This window comes from Cyprinodon tularosa, unplaced genomic scaffold, assembly GCF_016077235.1.
Source record: "Cyprinodon tularosa strain WSP-4 unplaced genomic scaffold, ASM1607723v1 ctg26, whole genome shotgun sequence".
Lineage (NCBI taxonomy): Eukaryota > Metazoa > Chordata > Actinopteri > Cyprinodontiformes > Cyprinodontidae > Cyprinodon > Cyprinodon tularosa.
This window is the reverse complement of record NW_024038961.1, coordinates 1764426-1781612: the sequence shown is the minus strand read 5'-3', so window position 1 is coordinate 1781612 and position 17187 is coordinate 1764426. Positions and strand designations below refer to the sequence as shown.

Here is a 17187-nt window from a genome sequence, read left to right as displayed (position 1 = left end):
TCTGTGCATATTTCATTATCACAATTCATGTGGAAAGCCAGTTTGAGCCAGTTAGCACTTCTCCTGCTGAGACTGTGACCACTATCTGTCTGTCTTTTCATAACCCATGAGCAATCCATAGCCCACAGCCTTAATTAAAGTGATCTCTCCTGACAGATCATCAAAATGTACTCTTTCTTGGATTACATCATGGGAGGCTGCCAGATTCAGTTCACGGTAAGATATCTCCCACCTACAGGACAAAATCGTTGATATTTGCAACAGTGTGTGCCAGGGCTGGCTTGTGCCCACTCAAACTATGTGACGGGGGTGTGTGTGTTTTTCTCAGGTGGCCATCGACTTCACAGCATCCAATGGAGATCCGAGAAATAGCTGCTCCCTCCATTACATCCATCCTTACCAACCCAATGAGTACCTCAAAGCACTGGTGGCTGTAGGGGAGATCTGCCAGGACTATGACAGGTAGAGTAACTCCATCAGTGGTTATGTCCTTTATACCAAACGTATCTCAGTGCCCATGAGACTGAAATACAAACAAGTGCATACCTATGGAGTAATTCATTTATTTTCACTGCAATAACAGCTGCAGTACAATTTGGGGGGAAGCAATCCTTTGCTTACACAGCATTTAAAGCTGGGGACTGGGAGGTAAACTTCTCTCCCATTCTTAAGAATAAGGAGACCAGCTTATGTGCTTTGTTTCGGACTAAGCTGCATTTTATGTCCTCCCACAATATCAGAGCATTTCCTACATTTAAAATGCATAGGGGGTTGCCAAAAGTAGGAACTGACTTAGGGTAATTTTGATACTAGAAACACCACTGATGGGAGTGATGTGTTCAGGTTGATGTGAATTGAAGTCTCACAGATAGCATAGGCAAAAAAAGAATGCCTATCTTTGATCTCTTCCTGTTAAGAGTCTGCTCCAAGGTTTGCTACACCTGCAAATTAAACTTGTTTGAACTGCTTTGTGCTTGTCCCCTTTTTCCATGCAGGCCATATTTTTGAACTGCGAAATAGAGATTGGTTTATATAGCATGTGAACACCTAGACTGTGGAATGCACTACCACTTTACCAGTACTTGGTGAACTTCATTGATGATTTAAATAAAAACTACTACAAAAAAAAAATGTTTAGACACATTTTATCAAGGGCTGCTATGATTGTATTTATTTTGCCTATATGTATTTTAAATGGTGCTGATTTGTATTTTATGCCTCATATTGTACAGCACTTTGTGATACTTGTCTGAGAAAGGTGCTTTATGACTAAACTTTACTTGCTTATCTTTGCAGCTCCATCACATTTACCATATCTCTGTTGGCTGGTTTTCTCATTAAGGTTCTCTTTGAATAGCTTTAGTTTAGCTAGACAACCATGTTATGATATGTTTGCAGCCACACTTTTCATATTTTTGGAAGTTCCATTGAATCTTCAAAGCTTTTGATATATTAATGCCTTCTTCACTGTGACATTATCCCTGTCCTGTCTGCTGTGTTCCTTGAAGCTCTTGCTGCTATTAGCAGATTGATGTTTTCTAACAAAACTTCTGTATTTACTATTTGGTCTCTAAAGGCAAATGATTGTTGATGACTGAATTTTGAAAATATTAGCGTGGAGGACAATGAATTCAGATCCACTTTTAATTGGTCAGATTTTTGTTACCAAAAGATTTAAAAGAAAAATCTGCTACATGAAAAACATTCATTGAAGTCTTTCTGTGTAGCATATAAATGCTTATATGAAACCATTCCAAAAGAATGCATTTCTGTATATTAAGCCAATGCTGTATATTAAAAAAAAGTTGTAAATTATAAATGCATTTCTCCTCCCATGTTTTTCACTGACTCCTGTTTTCTTTTCTACAGTGATAAAATGTTCCCTGCATTTGGTTTTGGAGCTTTGATACCGCCAGACTTCAAGGTAAGAAAACCCAAACTACATACAACATGTGTATGGGAAAGCAACGGGAGGGATGTGCCCCTTCTTTTGATCAGCATGAAAGCAGAAAATGTGCATCAAACCTGTAAACTGGACCTGACACATTGTCCTGAGCGATCGGTTTGTTGCAGCTCATTCCCTTCTCTTCACTGTTCTCCGTCTTGCCTGCAGGTTTCACATGACTTTGCTGTGAACTTTGATGAGGAAAATCCAGAATGTGCTGGTGAGCTTACACACCTTAGAAGGACTCAACTTCACTTGTACATGCACCAAAACACGAAAGCAGAGAAAACTCTGCATGCCTTTCCTCTCTTTCATTCCCGTCTTTCTCCCTCACACACATAAATATTACCTCAAACGCACACATTAGCGCATACACACAGAAAAATGTAGCTGAGAGATTTGTCACAATGCTGCAGGATGTATTTCAGGCTCCACCACACAGAGAGAAACAACACTAATCTGTATGTGTGAAATGGGCTTCTGTGCTCCCTCCCCACATAGCTGCAGTCCCTGCCGCCAAGGTGTGTTTGCGTGTATCCTTGTGTGTTTGTGCGGACCATAAGGGAGTGCTTTCTGAAAAATGCTCAGTCACCTTGTAGCACAACGGCACACAGAGAGCCGGATTTATTCTCGCAAACTCGTTTGCTAGTACACGAACTTCGACTCTGTGAGGCCGCTGTGGTGCAACATACACACTGGTAAAGAGGGGAAAACAAATAAACAAGTTGCAAGGGCCCAAATATGTCTGTGTTGCAGGGATCCAAGGCGTGGTGGAGGCCTATCAAAACTGCCTTCCTAAAATCCAGCTGTACGGGCCCACCAACATCGCCCCAATTATCCACAAAGTGGCCTCCTCAGCCTCCGAGGAGATGCACACCAAAGAGGCCATGGTGAGAGAGAGAATGGAAAACATGAAATATATATAAAAATAGCTAGTTTCCTTTTAACGCTTTGACGGTCCACGAACAGACAAGGATAGATGGAGGGTACAAGTAAGGACAGAGTCATAGATCAGATGGGGATAACATGAATTAAATGTAATAAACTGAAAAAGAAGATGTGTGTGTGTGTGTTTGACTGGGGATTATTGAAATTAATTTGATTCTAGTCATAAATTTTTGCATATGACTTTTCTCTGCATTAATGCTCTCTGCTGCTTTCCATCTCTCCAGTGGATTAGAATGAGTTTTATTTAAATCAGTCGCTATCAGAAAACCCCTTTTAAAATATCAGTTTCATTCAACATCTATTCCTTACTCCTATCACACCAGGAATACTTCATCCTGCTAATCCTGACAGACGGAGTCATCACTGACATGGCGGACACTCGGGAGGCTATCGTGCATGCCTCTCATCTGCCCATGTCTGTCATTATCGTTGGCGTGGGCAACGCCGACTTCACTGACATGCAGATCCTTGACGGCGACGATGGGATCCTGCGTTCCCCCAAGGGCGAGCCAGTTCTCCGGGACATCGTCCAGTTTGTCCCCTTCAAGGACTTCAAACATGTAGGTGTAGATCGTAAATACATTTTATGCGCTCTTGCCATGTGGATCAAGGACTGCTATTATTTCAAAAACCTAAAGTTTGACTTACAGAGGTATCATTGTCGAGGGACATACAGTATTTTACTCAAAGGATAAATGCTGCAGACATGTATTTGATACATGAAAAGAAAGTTGTTACTAGCATCTTGGTGCTTGTGCCAATGTATTTTTTTAATGTTGAATATTCAATTTTATTTAACGTCCTCAGTGAGACTGAGAGTAATTTTTACTCTCTCTCTCTCTCTCTCTCTCTATATATATATATATATATATATATATATATATATATATATATATATATATATATATATATATATATATATATATATATATATATATATATATATATATATATATATATATATATATATATATATATATATATATATATATATAAGATTTAAACCAGTCTAGAGCTGTTCCCTTAATTCCTACAAAATATTCAAGTCTGTCTAAAATTATACTTTCATCAACTGTCTCAAATGCAGCACTGAGATCTAACAGGACAATTACAGATACAAGTCCATTATCTGAGGCCATGAGGATATCATTAGAGACTTTCACCAGAGCTGTTTCAGTGCTATGATGAGCTCTAAAGTCAGAATTAAACTCTTCGAAAGTTCATTATGGTGTAAGTTCTCATACACTTGTTTAGCAACTATTTTCTCAAGAACTTTAGATAAGATCGAAAGATTGGATATAGGTCTATAATTGGCCAAGTCTTCTGGGTCAGGGTCGGTTTCTTAAGTAAAGGTTTAATTACAGCTCCCTTAAAAGCTTGAGGTACATGTCCCTGTAACAGGGAGAGATTAATCACATCTAAAATGGAGGAGGTAATTTCACAGAATACTTCCTTAAATAACTTTGTTACAACTGGATCTAACATACAAGTTTAATGCTTAGATGAAAATAAAAGTTTTGCTAACTCTGAAAGTTCAACTGGATGAAAACAGTCTACACCCATTTCAGATTCTATAGTTACCTCAGAAATAAAATTCCTCAGGCATGTAGACTAAAAAATAACTTAGAAAGAAAGTTACTAATGTTGGATTTAAATTGTAATGAAATATTCCAGATGTGCCATTGATATACAATGTACAGGAATGTTATGAAAATACCAACAGTATACATACCCCATTGAAAGTGGCAGTGGTAAGGCGAAGGGGGCTCAAAATGTGGCAAAGTGGGATCTCTTCAGTGAAATAGATAAGAAAATCTCTTATATGTAAATTGAAAAAATAAAATATCCCCAAAAAATACAAAAAAACTTCTAACTACTTTTGTTATTTTTCTTCTAAGAAACAAAAACAACTTGTAGTTATAGTCTAACTGAGAAAAATGTTAATAAATGTAACAATAAAACTCTAATAAATACATAAATAAATGAATAAATAAATATTAAAGAAAATACAAAAAGAGACCTTGAAATACCATGTTGGACTGATTTTAGCCATCGCTGTAAGGAGCACCTGAGGCAGTAAGACTTATCACCTGAGGCAGTAAGACTTATCACAAAAAAAATTCAAATCTGACACCCCTGCACTAGAAAATATATGCAGAATAAAGATAAACCAGGTTGTCTGGTAGCTTCCTTTATCTTTTGTAAGTTCCTCTGCAGTATTCTGTCTCTGGTTCTGAAATCCTCTGATCTTCCCTTACACTGACATCATGTTTGTGTCCTTCACTTACGGTCAAGGAGATCACCTTAAGTTGTTAAATTAGCCAATATCACATTCACACAGGTCAAAGAAGCAGCTCGATTTTGAAATCATATCATCATAGTGAAAATGCATTATAGTATCAGAATCAGAATTACTTTATTAATGAATATATATTAATATATAACACTATATATTACTTTGTGAATTAATTAGTGCTGTCAAAATTATCGCGTTATTAACGCGTTAACGCGAGGCCATTTTAACGGCGATAATTTTTTTAACGTGAGATTAACGCTATGTGGTTTTATGGTACAATTTTCCAAGTACATCCCGCTGCAGCCTGCGGGAAGGTGGGGCTATTTTCCCCCAGTCTATGCATTTCTCATAGGCTTCGAGAACGGAGCTCCTCAAGGAAAAAAGACGCTGATACACTGGGTGACGCTAGTGCCTTTTCTTTAAGCCCCACCACCAACAAACAAGTTGAGTGTCTGGTAACTAGTAGCAACCTGAAATACGCTGAGAAAACAGATTACTGAGGTGAAATGGAATCTGCTACGGCACTCTTGTCGGTATCGTGTGTGTGTGTGTGTGTGGGTGGGTGTGTCTGTGTGTGGGTGAGTGGGTGTGTGTGTGTTCTCATTTTTGTTAAGAGGCTGAAAAGTAACTTTCTAGAGCATAGACTACCTTCATCTAGTGATGTCGGTCTATTGATTTTGATGTATTGATTGAAAATTGTTCATTATTATCTTGGTTAATTAACATCTAATGTTAACTCTACTAAATTTTATAGCAGTAGGGTAAAATGCTTGTCTTTGTTCAAAAGACTGTATTAACTGTAAAGACTGTCTTTTACATCAGCCTGTTTTCAGGGCCTTTTTTTTGGCTACATATTTGTTATTTTTTGCTACATGCCTCCCCATCTTCTTGCCATATGTTTCTATGGCATAAATCAGTATCTGTGACCTGTTTTCATTTTAAAAAAAGAACATTGGCACAAACCTAGCCTGTATGTATTTTTTTGTATGTCATCGAGAGTATTTAAATGATTTTCAATCAGGAAAAAAAATGTGCGATTAAAATGCGATTAAAGGGATAGTTCGGTATTTTTGACATGAATCTGTATGGCATCCCGATCACAAGCGGCATGCAATCACACTGACTTACCCCTGGCAGCGTCCTGTGAGCAGAGTTATCGTCCAGTTTTGGTCAAGCCGAAAGTAGTCCTGCAGGTTTTTAGGAACAGCGAAATAAAACTTTTCTCTTCCCAAAACATTATGTGTTCAGACAGCGAGCCCAACAACAGCCATGTCTCCCTCCGCCGCGGAAGGAGACATGGCTGTTGTTGGGCTCGCTGTCTGAATGACGGCGCGCACTGATACGAACAGAGAGAAAATAGGACCAATTGATAACGACGTGTGACTTTTTCAACTACAATGTTTTTGGGATGCGAAAATATCACTCTTTTGGACACATAATGTTTTGGGAAGAGAAACGTTTTATTTCGCTGTACCTAAAAACCTGCAGGACTACTTTCGGCTTGACCAAAACTGGACGATAACTCTGCTCACAGGACGCTGCCAGGGGTAAGTCAGTGTGATTGCATGCCGCTGGTGATCGGGATGCCATACAGATTCATGTCAAAAATACCGAACTATCCCTTTAATCGCGAGTTAACTCAGGCATTGATGCGATTAATCGCGATTAAAAAATTTAATCGATTGACAGCACTAGAATTAATATATACTCTAAGCATATTTATTATAATGTAGTTAATTCTTATGTAAATTGATGTATAGTTTAAAAGGCTGTAGGTGGCTTTGTATTTTAATGCCAGAAAATTAGGGGTGCCATTGGGAGTGTGGGACAAGGTTCTACAGCATAGTGTAGATCCATGCCTTCCATTTTGTTACACTACAACACTAATCTATTCTACTATGAATGTTGTTCTTTAGGTCAACATAAAATTAAGCATTTAAACTTGGAGGGAAAATAAATTATGTTTTAAAATTTTTTCCTTGCCATTTTTTTTTTGAGTATGTTTTGTTTTTAATCTGCTTTGCTCTCTATCAGAAAATCCCATTTAAAATGGATTGAAAGCTGCGGTTGTGATTTGACCAAAAAAACGATAAAAGGTTTCATTGGCGTATAATATGTTCATAGTGTTCTGTGTATCTGTTTATAGGATATATCAGGTGGAGCTCCATGATTTGTTGATTGGTTCAGAGTGCAAACGGTCATATTCAATAGATTTTGAAAAGTTTATTTCAGTAACTCAATTCACTAGTGAAAGACATAATGAATTATTAAGCACACTGCAGTTTTAAATTCTTTATTTCCAATGACCTTACAAAAATATGAAATTAAAGCTTAATGGGGGGATAGTGCTACATTATATTCGTAAAGGTCTTATGTCATTAGAATATTATATCAATTAAAAAGTTATTTGCGCCAACCTGTGGGTTTAATTAAAACTATGTTTAGTACCTGTTCAAAGGATGTTACTTTCTAAAAATACTTTTCATCTGACAAATAAAGCTTATCAGAGCACATATTCAAACAATACAGCAGCTTTAAAAAATGAAGGAATGAAACAAAATGGGCGAGTATATAGAGACTAAGCTGAAAAAAAGGTTTGTGACTGTTTTAAGCTATTCACAGAAACGTTAGCACACGGTTACCTGAGCATTAAGTACTTTTACGTAATTTGTCTACACTGAAACGGGGACAGTCATTCTATAAAACTAATTCCACTGATGTAATCTTTTTGATTAACTAATTGAATTAGCATTCTTCCTCTTTTGTGCCTTTGCTGTGCTTTATGATAATAAAATCTGGAGTCCAGTAATCTGATCAAAGTCCACTTTTTATCAAGCAAAAAATTAAGAAAATAAAACTCTAGAAAAATTTCAAAAGATGCATTGTCTCCCTTCTCGTTTTTAACTTGTCTTTGCTGGATTGTAATGTAATAGAGCTCTGTTCACCCATTACATCTAATGAAACATCTATGGATCTTGAGAAATGAGCTCTAAAATGATACATATAACTCATAAACCAGCGTTTGTGAGGTCTTCAGAGATGTTGGCTGCCCTTTCCCTGATCGTATCTCTGTACAGTTCCTGGATGGAGGGAACATTTCCCCTGATAATCCTCACTGCAGATCTAAATATCCATTACGGTATGCAACCGTTCTTTCTTATGAATGGATGGATCTGTACAGTAAAAACTGAATAATCTAGGTACACTGTATTATGATCAGCTCCTATAGAACGTTGCATTTCTATTGTCACATGGGGTACAGTCTCTTTTTGGCCTTCTTCCAAAAAGTGTCTATATGTGAGGATCATCTCAGGTTCTGAAAAAACATTGGTTTCTAGAAACCTGAAATGTTCCACAACAGGCACAGACGAATAGGTCTGTGGGCCGTTCTCAGTGGTTCACTATCAAATCCACTATGTTGAGCTAGTTGGACTCCTATTGGTTCTGACTGAGCCCAAAATTACTTATCATAATATAATATGAAATCATAAATCAAGATTACTTATGTACCAAATTTCAATAGCAGGACAATTCGAAGTGCTGTAGATGATAAAAACATCCAACAGCACAGAGAAAAGTGCATTGCTATGGCATAGTGGAAGAGAAAATGAAAAAATATATAAAACTGAGTATTAAAAGGATTTAAAATAAATGATAAAGTGAAAAAATTACTACAAAAAATAAGTAATAAAATGCTTAACAGTAAAATGACCAGGCAAGGCAAGGCAAGGTATTTACAATATCAATTATTTGTCAATAAAAACTAAAAACTGTTTTTGAACTTATGCAAGTTTCAAATGTTTCTCCCAGGTGAGAAGGCTATTTCCTGGAACTCTCCTTCCATCATGTTATTAATCAGTAATTAATCGTAATTAATTAGTATCCAATTTGCTCAAAGAACTTCAGTCTTCACTGTTGTCAACATTTTATCCTGTTTTAAACATTCCCATGTCTGAAAAAAGTGTATGTTATCTGAAAATTACAACAGCCACATGGTTTTTTAGGTTGAGACAACAGGCTATATTTTATATAGCAGAAAATTGCTGTTTAGGCACTTTGAGGAGACAGGGATATTCGAAGCCATTCTTTAAAGTGATGTATCTTCGTGTGTATATATTTTTTTATATAAATATTACTTACACTTAGGCACAGAAATGACAGGGATGTTTTTTTTTATTTTACTACGTGGGCGTAATATGCTTGCCGTGCTCATCAAAACCCATCAGGTCTACGCTCCCTTGAGTGTTTGTGTGTTCATGTTCATATGTGTGTATGTGTTTTCCCCTCTGCTGGCATTAATTTTGTTTGGCTCTAGCCAGATGGATTTGGCGGGGTTCGTTATGGTGAGTTTGGCCTGTGACAAGCTAGGAAATTAAGTAATTATATCCTATCGAATCAGTAAGTTAAGAAGAGGGAACATGTACTGAGTGTTTGAGGAGGGAGAATTGGCCAGAGAGGAGAGGTGATGAATATTGTGAAGGGAGATGAGGGAGAGAGACAACTCACTGGGGATAGGATTCGAGGGGGTCAGCGGGAGACTAGAGCTAAAGACAAAAGAGAGCGAGGGAGTGTGTGACAGAGGTGGAGAGGTGATTTTCTGCTCCGTCGTCTCTTTTCAGAAGGGATTAGGAGGACGGAGCCGCTGGGTGACAGGCAGAGTGGGGGATAACAGGTAGGTAGGAGTGGAGGAGAGAGAGGGAAGGGAGGCTAGAAATGAAAGGAGGGTAAAGGAAGGGGGGAGGCTCTTTGATGATGCATTGTCTCATGGAATTATGTGAGGAGTTTGACAGCCTCTCTGACTTTGAGGAATCAGGAGACGTATGGGTCTGTCTGCTGAGTGCTGTGGCTGGTGTCTGCATTCCCAAAAGCACAAAAAAACAGCAATAGCTTAAACGTTGCAAGTTTTTTTTTATTACCGTAATATCATTTTTAAGATTTTTAGAACTTCAACTAAGATTAACAAAATGTTCTGAGATTTCAATATACAGTTGGATCCATCCATCCACCTTTCTAGAGTACCTGCTCACAAAGAAACATAATATATCGTAATAATTTAATATGGCCTTGATTATTATATTTAATGCTTTATGGAGGTCATTGGAATTGTATTCTCAGACTTTAGCAGCTTTAGATATATTGTGCAGTTTGTAGTTACAAAGAAGAAAAGTATAAAGGAAGTATCTGAGCAAAATAAAAGAAAGAATCTACAGCAGTTGAACTATAAATGCTTTGCTTTTTCTTTTTCATTGTTGAGGTTTAAATCATAAAAGCTGAAACTTATGAAAAAGCAATCCGATACGTGCCTCATTCAGTTCAAATTTACTGAATAGAGTCACATTTCATTTTGGGGGGGGGCAAGTTTTAGAACGTTTTTCTTTGTTAATAAAAATGTTTGTATGGCTGCTGCACTCTTACCCCCAACCTTCATTTACATGCATTCCCATGCAGCAGGGTTTTTGTGCATAGACACGATTTATACATAAGGCTCCAGCTGTTATCTCAGAGCATCACTGATTAAGACCACTTCTAAGAATATTGCTGAAAAAGTTGAATGCCTTGAAGCAAAATATCCTGGGGCTTGGATTATAAGGTTCGAAAACTGATGCTTGGGTGAATTTATTCACAGTCTGCTTGACTGCTAAGATGATGTAATGTAAATTTAGACAACCTCCTTGCTCGTTTAGGCTTTCCTCTTGTAACAGACTTTATGTGCACCAGCAGCATCAATAAACCTTTTGTTTAAAGGATTGCAGCAAATTCATGGCAGGAAAATACAAGTCAGATCACAAGACGAAGAAAAACAATGTCGCTTGTTTCGAATAATTTCTGTTTGAAGATTTGCTGTTTTCTCCCAATTGAGATTTATCCCTGAGACAATGAAGAAAACAAAAAACTCCAGTGATATGCTGGAGAGAAACCAAATTCTTTTAAGTTCTTCACTTCTTTTTTTAGAAGAAAATGTTCATTATTGCTTTATGTGATGCTGTAATGAAAACAATATCTACACCAAAGTAGTATGCCATAAAAATTTGACATGTATGTGGACAACCCAGCACAGAAAAGAATAGTTGAATTCTTCCAGGGTACTACGACACACGATGCAATTTATTGTATGAATTATAAATACAGCAAAAATAAAAACTATTTTAAAGGTAAACTTTGGGCTAATACTAAAGTAGCGATATAGTTTTGGTCCTGAAATTACTCAGGAAGTTTCAACCTTCAGACCACACTACATCAAATATATAATTGAGAATAGATCCGAAACAATCAATTGGATTAATCTTGATTATTGAAATAATCATCAACTAATTTAGTAATCAAGTAAACATAAAATGCAGCATAGAGACTCTAAAACATGCTTTTAGTTGACTGACCAATCCACTTAGAGCAGTAATTATACCAAAATTGTAAAATAATATATATATTCGGCATTTAAGCCAAAAAACAAAAAAATTCTTCTGCTGATATGCTCTATCCAGAACTTCACACGTCAAAAAGTTTTAGTTTCACCTGTTTTAATTCTGTAAAAAAACTTCCTTATGGAACACTTTGGTATCCAATTATTCATCGAAAAAATAATCGACAGATTAATCTATTAGCAAAACCATCTTTAGTTGCAGCCCTAGTTAAGAACATAATTGAATATATATATATTCTATAGGCCTGCTTTCTTATACATTTGTGGTACAAAAACTAGTATTTCCGTAAGCGGTTGTTTTTAGTTGCACGAATAATAAAATAGAAAAGGTGATACCATGAATGTTTATATGATGCTAGACTTGTTTTATGTGACATTTTTCATCTTGGCAAAAAAAAAATAAAAAAAATATTATATAGGTCAAACAAAGTAGAAGCTTAAAATTTTTCTAAGAAAAACATGCACTAAAAGTGACTGTTGTGAAATTACCTTTCTAAAGAAGAATCCACAATATCAACTAAGCGAACAAGGATATCATCGCAATGACTTTCTTTATTACCTGCATGCTTTGTATTACAGCAGCGTAGTCTGCAGCATGGTATTAGTGTCTGGGATTCCTTACTTTCATATTCTGTGAAGAATATGCAATTTTTCTATTATTTTTGCTGGGCCGTTTTCCTCCACACATGTTGTGCACTAAATTGAAGTGATGATACCAGAGAACAAAAAAGGGAAAGCAAGAATACTTTAGAGGCTGTCAGATGAGCTTTTCAGATCACATCAGTCTCAGCGCTCTACAGACACTATAAAGCAGACATTCTTCCCTTTAAGATCCATGAGTGGATGGTAATCTGTGGGTGTGCGGATGTGTAAGTATTTTTCTGACCTATCTTCTCCTTGTCTTTGTTTTTTTTTTTTTTTGCAGGCCTCTCCGGCTGCTTTGGCTAAGAGTGTTCTAGCAGAAGTCCCGAACCAAGTGGTGGATTACTACAATGCGAAAGGAATCAAACCTAAGTGTATATCGGACTACGAGTCCTCAAGAACCTTCAGCCCCTGACAATGTATTACATGCAACATATTTCTAATCAAACACTCATATAAATATATAAGTTTCAGGGGTATAATGATAAATCCAGTTGATGAGATTAGATAAGATGACACTTAATCTGTTCACAACAACGAGGTGAGACAATATTTTGGTAATAGTCTTGGAAATCAAATTTTCTGCATAAAGCAACACTGTATAACTTTTGGCCCAATTATCAGCTTAATTAAAGGATTTTTTTAGGTAAATATAAATACTCAGTATAGCATGTATCTAACTCCAGAGGGTTGGATCTGATGTGATTCAAAGCGGCGCTTTACGGCAGTCTGAGCTCTGTATAAATCTGAGCATTAACGAAGATGAATTTTGTTGCTTAGCAACAAAGACATACTTTTGTTTCCCTGTTGAGAGGTGAATGTGGCCTTGTCTTTAAAGGTAACTAAGGGCGCTAATCCTGGAAGTTGCAGGTCTAGCACCCCTAGTGGCTAATAGTTACACAGTGTTTCTTCTTACATTTGAGGTTATTATGCTTGTCTGATTATTTGAAGATATGGCACCTTGAAAAATTAAATTAATTACTTTTTGTGCTTTTGCAATTGAATGAAAGTTTTATTAATCCTAATTAAGTTTTACAGAATCTCCACCCAGTGTAGAAATATCGATTTCTGGTTTGAATTTTCAAGTATTTTAGATTTTGATCTAGAAATGAAATGTAATCTGTATTTTCCTTTTATTCTCTACGTCTTTAAGGTGCTGTCTCACAGATTCCTACCTTGCCATGTATGTCCGGTATCTAAACCTGGGTTTTATGAAGGTGTTAATTCAATTAAGTAGATTTCATGAAACAATAAGTCCTGTCATGCCTTTGAAGTATGAATGTCCTTTTTTGATACCTTTCTGGTTTTAATAGTATGTACTGGGATCAAGACTGTTGAATTCACAGTGTATATCTGCAATATGACATAGTAGGTTATATTTTACATTAAATCATTGTGTTGTTGTGATGTGTTTTTAAATTCAAAGATCAACCCTTAGGGAAATAAATAACAATTCTCTATAGGTGACCAAAGGTGGCCAGATAAAAAATTAGCTGCAATAATGAGAAAATAGTCTTGTATAGTATTTTGCATCATTAATATTATGTTATTTTTTTCAATATGTGCTTACAGATACAGAGCCACAAGTGCTCTGAAGGTGGCATACAATTACTCCATACAAGGCATGTTAGAGCTGTTGGTATCATGCTTCATGATTATTTGACATATCTAAAAAAGTTTGGCTTCGCTGGTAATCAAGTAATTTAGTCTGTAGAATTACATGTCTAAGAATGCCCGATTAGAGCAATATTAGGCTCTGGCAGCTCATCCTTGTGTGCCATGAAAACACAAGGCAATAAACCTATACTGTAACTGGGGTATGAAGTTTAGGTCCAGTAGGAACCTGTGAAGCAGACCCTAAATGGGCATCGTTAGTGGCAGTTAGCCAGATGGGGTATAGCGACACTGCTTTAAGAACTTGTTTGAATCTTGTCTCTTATTGTTCTTATGTTCTTTTGTGGAGCTAAAACCCTTTGAGTGTCATCAATGGTCTGGGACCAAACATTTCAGGCAAGCCTGCCAAGCAACCTTTTTGTTAAAACATCAGTTCATAACAACAACTACTTCCTGTCTTACTTCTAACCAATACTCTCAAATATAGACATCACAGGGTTTCAAACTTAAAGCGCTTTTGGACATATCCAGGGCTTCTGATATTGGCTCACATTTACAAGATCATAGAAAAGCACTATGAGAAGCTAGGTTCTGTTTGATGTAAAATATGTCATGTTTTTATTCAGCTGGGAACTGAAAAGGGCATTGATAATACATCTTAGTAAACAGGAACAGGTTACAAGCATCGAGGTGAGAACAAGAGAGGAGTAACTTAATGAGGATTTATACAGGTGAATTTGGAAAACTGAATACTATACAGGGGTGTAAATCAAAGATAAGGTACAACCCTGGGGTTGCATAAAGCACTGAACATAAACATATAAATAGAAATATAAAAAAAGGGAATTATTAATGGTCTGCTCAGTGGCGCAGTGGATAGCACTGCTGCCTTGCAGCAAGAGGGTTCCAGATTTTATTCTCGGCATGGGATCTTTATGCATGGAAATAGGATGTTCTCCCTGAGCATGCGTGGGTTCTCTCCGGGTACTCAGGCTCCAAAAGTCCAAAAACATGACTGTTAGGTTAATTGGCTTCTCTAAATTCTCCCTAGGTGTGAGTGTGTGCGTGAATGGTTGTTTGTCTCTGTGTTGCCCTGCAATGGAATGGCGACCTGTCCAGGGTGTACCCCGCCTCTCGCCCGTAGACAGCTGGAGATAGACACCAGCACCCCTCGCAACCCCGCTTGGGATAAAGCATGATGGAAAATGGATGGATGGGAAATGATTAACAAAACATACCATGCATCCACAAAAATTACTGAACTAGAGTCAAGGTCCAACAAATCATGATGTTTTGATGTTGCAAGATTTCGTGACAAGATAGTCTTACACCCCTGATAAGTTATATAAAATGCATTTAAATATTGTATAGTATATATACATGCCTAAAAGCACAAAAAACATGAACAAATACATATACACAACAATACAACATATGGTAGTCTAGCTCAGAGCAGTAGCTTGTCATGGTAAAGCAGTTTTAACTACTTTGTAATCGACTATTGCATGTTTGGCCACAATGGCATCACCTGGGAAACTATTGCTATATATTGTATATTTGAAATGTATTTGTAGAAATATTAACAGTATTCAGAATGGGCATGCATAGTTTGACTATTTTCCAACTGATAGAAATGACACTTTTACCTTATTTATATAACTAGCAAGTATACAAACCTAAAGATCCCACAATATTTGTGGGGAAAACTGAATATAAGCCTGAAACCCCGCCCCCTCATCCTTAATATTAGCATTTCAAATGTTATTTATGGAGCAGGGTGCATTCGATTTAGTGTACTGCATGAAAGCATGCATAATTCAGCTCCCGCTAATATCCAATCTCGAGTAGCCCCTTGCTAGTTATGAAATAAAGTATCTCTGTCATTTATGTGAAGCAGTGGGGTATTCTTGGGCATTTGGGGGTTCTTTTTCTACAGATTTGCTTGTGATTTTGCTAAATGGGAATTAATAACTAATTAATAGTTGTAATAATTTCTTAATAACCTTCTTACATTGTAAAGAGTTTTGGGATGGTAGACAACTGTGTGTTATAGACTCTCATTTGTGAGCTGGAAATTGTTTCTTTCCTCTGTATCCTGCATGTTGATAATAATAAAGATGCTTTGGGTTTCTCATTTTTGTGTAACGGTTTCTTTTTAGTGAGTGCATTTTTGTAAGAGGGAGAGAGAGAAGGAGGATATTTTTGTTATTGAGATAGAATTCTTAGCCTTAGAGAATCACACAATGGTTGTTTACTTGTTGGCTCTGATATCTCTTAAGAAAATGTAGTGCGATCAGCTGCTTCAGAAATAATCAAATTGGTAACAAAATTCCACGTCGATCAAGTTTATTTTAATTATAAATACAGCTGTCGCATGGAGAATATAATATTTTGTTAGGGAAATTATGAACCTACATCTTTTAACATCTCAAAATTCTGTAACCTATCATCCCAAAATTAAAAGACTGTGGCACAAACTCACAAAACGTAGCAACCACCTAACTTACAGGGCAATCAAGAGAAAAACTGGAAAAGAAAACCGGGCAGTTACCAATAGTAACCAATAGTTCAAAAGGAAGAATCTTCTCAATGGAAAATTCTTTGTTACTAAAAAATCTGAATTATTTTAGTATTTTTGAAAAAATTGAAAGATGGCAAAAAGAAGTACATTTTTCCAGATCCGATGTCAGAAGCATGGTAAATGCAAAGATTTTTACTTGTGAAATATCAAATCATATTGGTTTTTGTTCATCTTTTAACATTTTTAAACCGATTGCTTTGCCGTGAATATGGCACAGAATTCTTAAGTTTATTCTCCCGACTGTGGCACAAGCACCTAAAAGAAGGACTAATCAGAAACAGAAAACTTTGCAGCCAAGTTGTGTCCTTGGACAGAACAGATTTTGTAGCTGCCCTTTCTTTCATAAGGGAGCAGTCATATTTGCCAAGATGCCCTCATACACACCTGCTGCCAATGCTGAGTAACCTCTGCATGTCTGCAGCATGATTTTCCTTGTGTATTTTATTCCAAAGGAACACCTGTCTGGATTTATTCGACAAAATCAGTAGCAAGGTTATTTTAAGTGTCATGTAAAGAAATAGTTCTTGGGGTGGAAAGCAGACTCCTGAAATGTGTGTGCTCTTTTCTAAAACTAAAGGTTTATAAAGCAGTTTGCAATTAGTTCATATGGAAATGATCCCTGAAAAACTGTCAACTAACATTGTGAGATTTCAAGAGAAATGACAAGTCATTTAAAAAAATGCCTTTGATAAAACTACAAATACTACAAAATTATCTGTTTAAATTGAAACATCTTTTTG

At 36.6% G+C, this 17187-nt stretch overlaps 1 protein-coding gene across 1 annotated transcript in view; it reads left to right on the top strand.

The window, feature by feature from the left end:
• The window catches only part of cpne4b (copine IVb), a 52210-nt gene extending 37985 nt beyond the window's left edge, over nt 1–14225 (top strand). Inside the window, exons 10-16 of the mRNA XM_038288853.1 lie at nt 157–216; nt 329–462; nt 1870–1924; nt 2114–2165; nt 2702–2835; nt 3217–3453; nt 12536–14225. Of these exons, the coding sequence (XP_038144781.1) occupies nt 157–216; nt 329–462; nt 1870–1924; nt 2114–2165; nt 2702–2835; nt 3217–3453; nt 12536–12667 (804 nt within the window). The 3' untranslated portion in view covers nt 12668–14225. The remainder of the gene's footprint in view (nt 1–156; nt 217–328; nt 463–1869; nt 1925–2113; nt 2166–2701; nt 2836–3216; nt 3454–12535) is intronic.
• Nucleotides 14226–17187: the final 2962 nt, after the last annotated feature.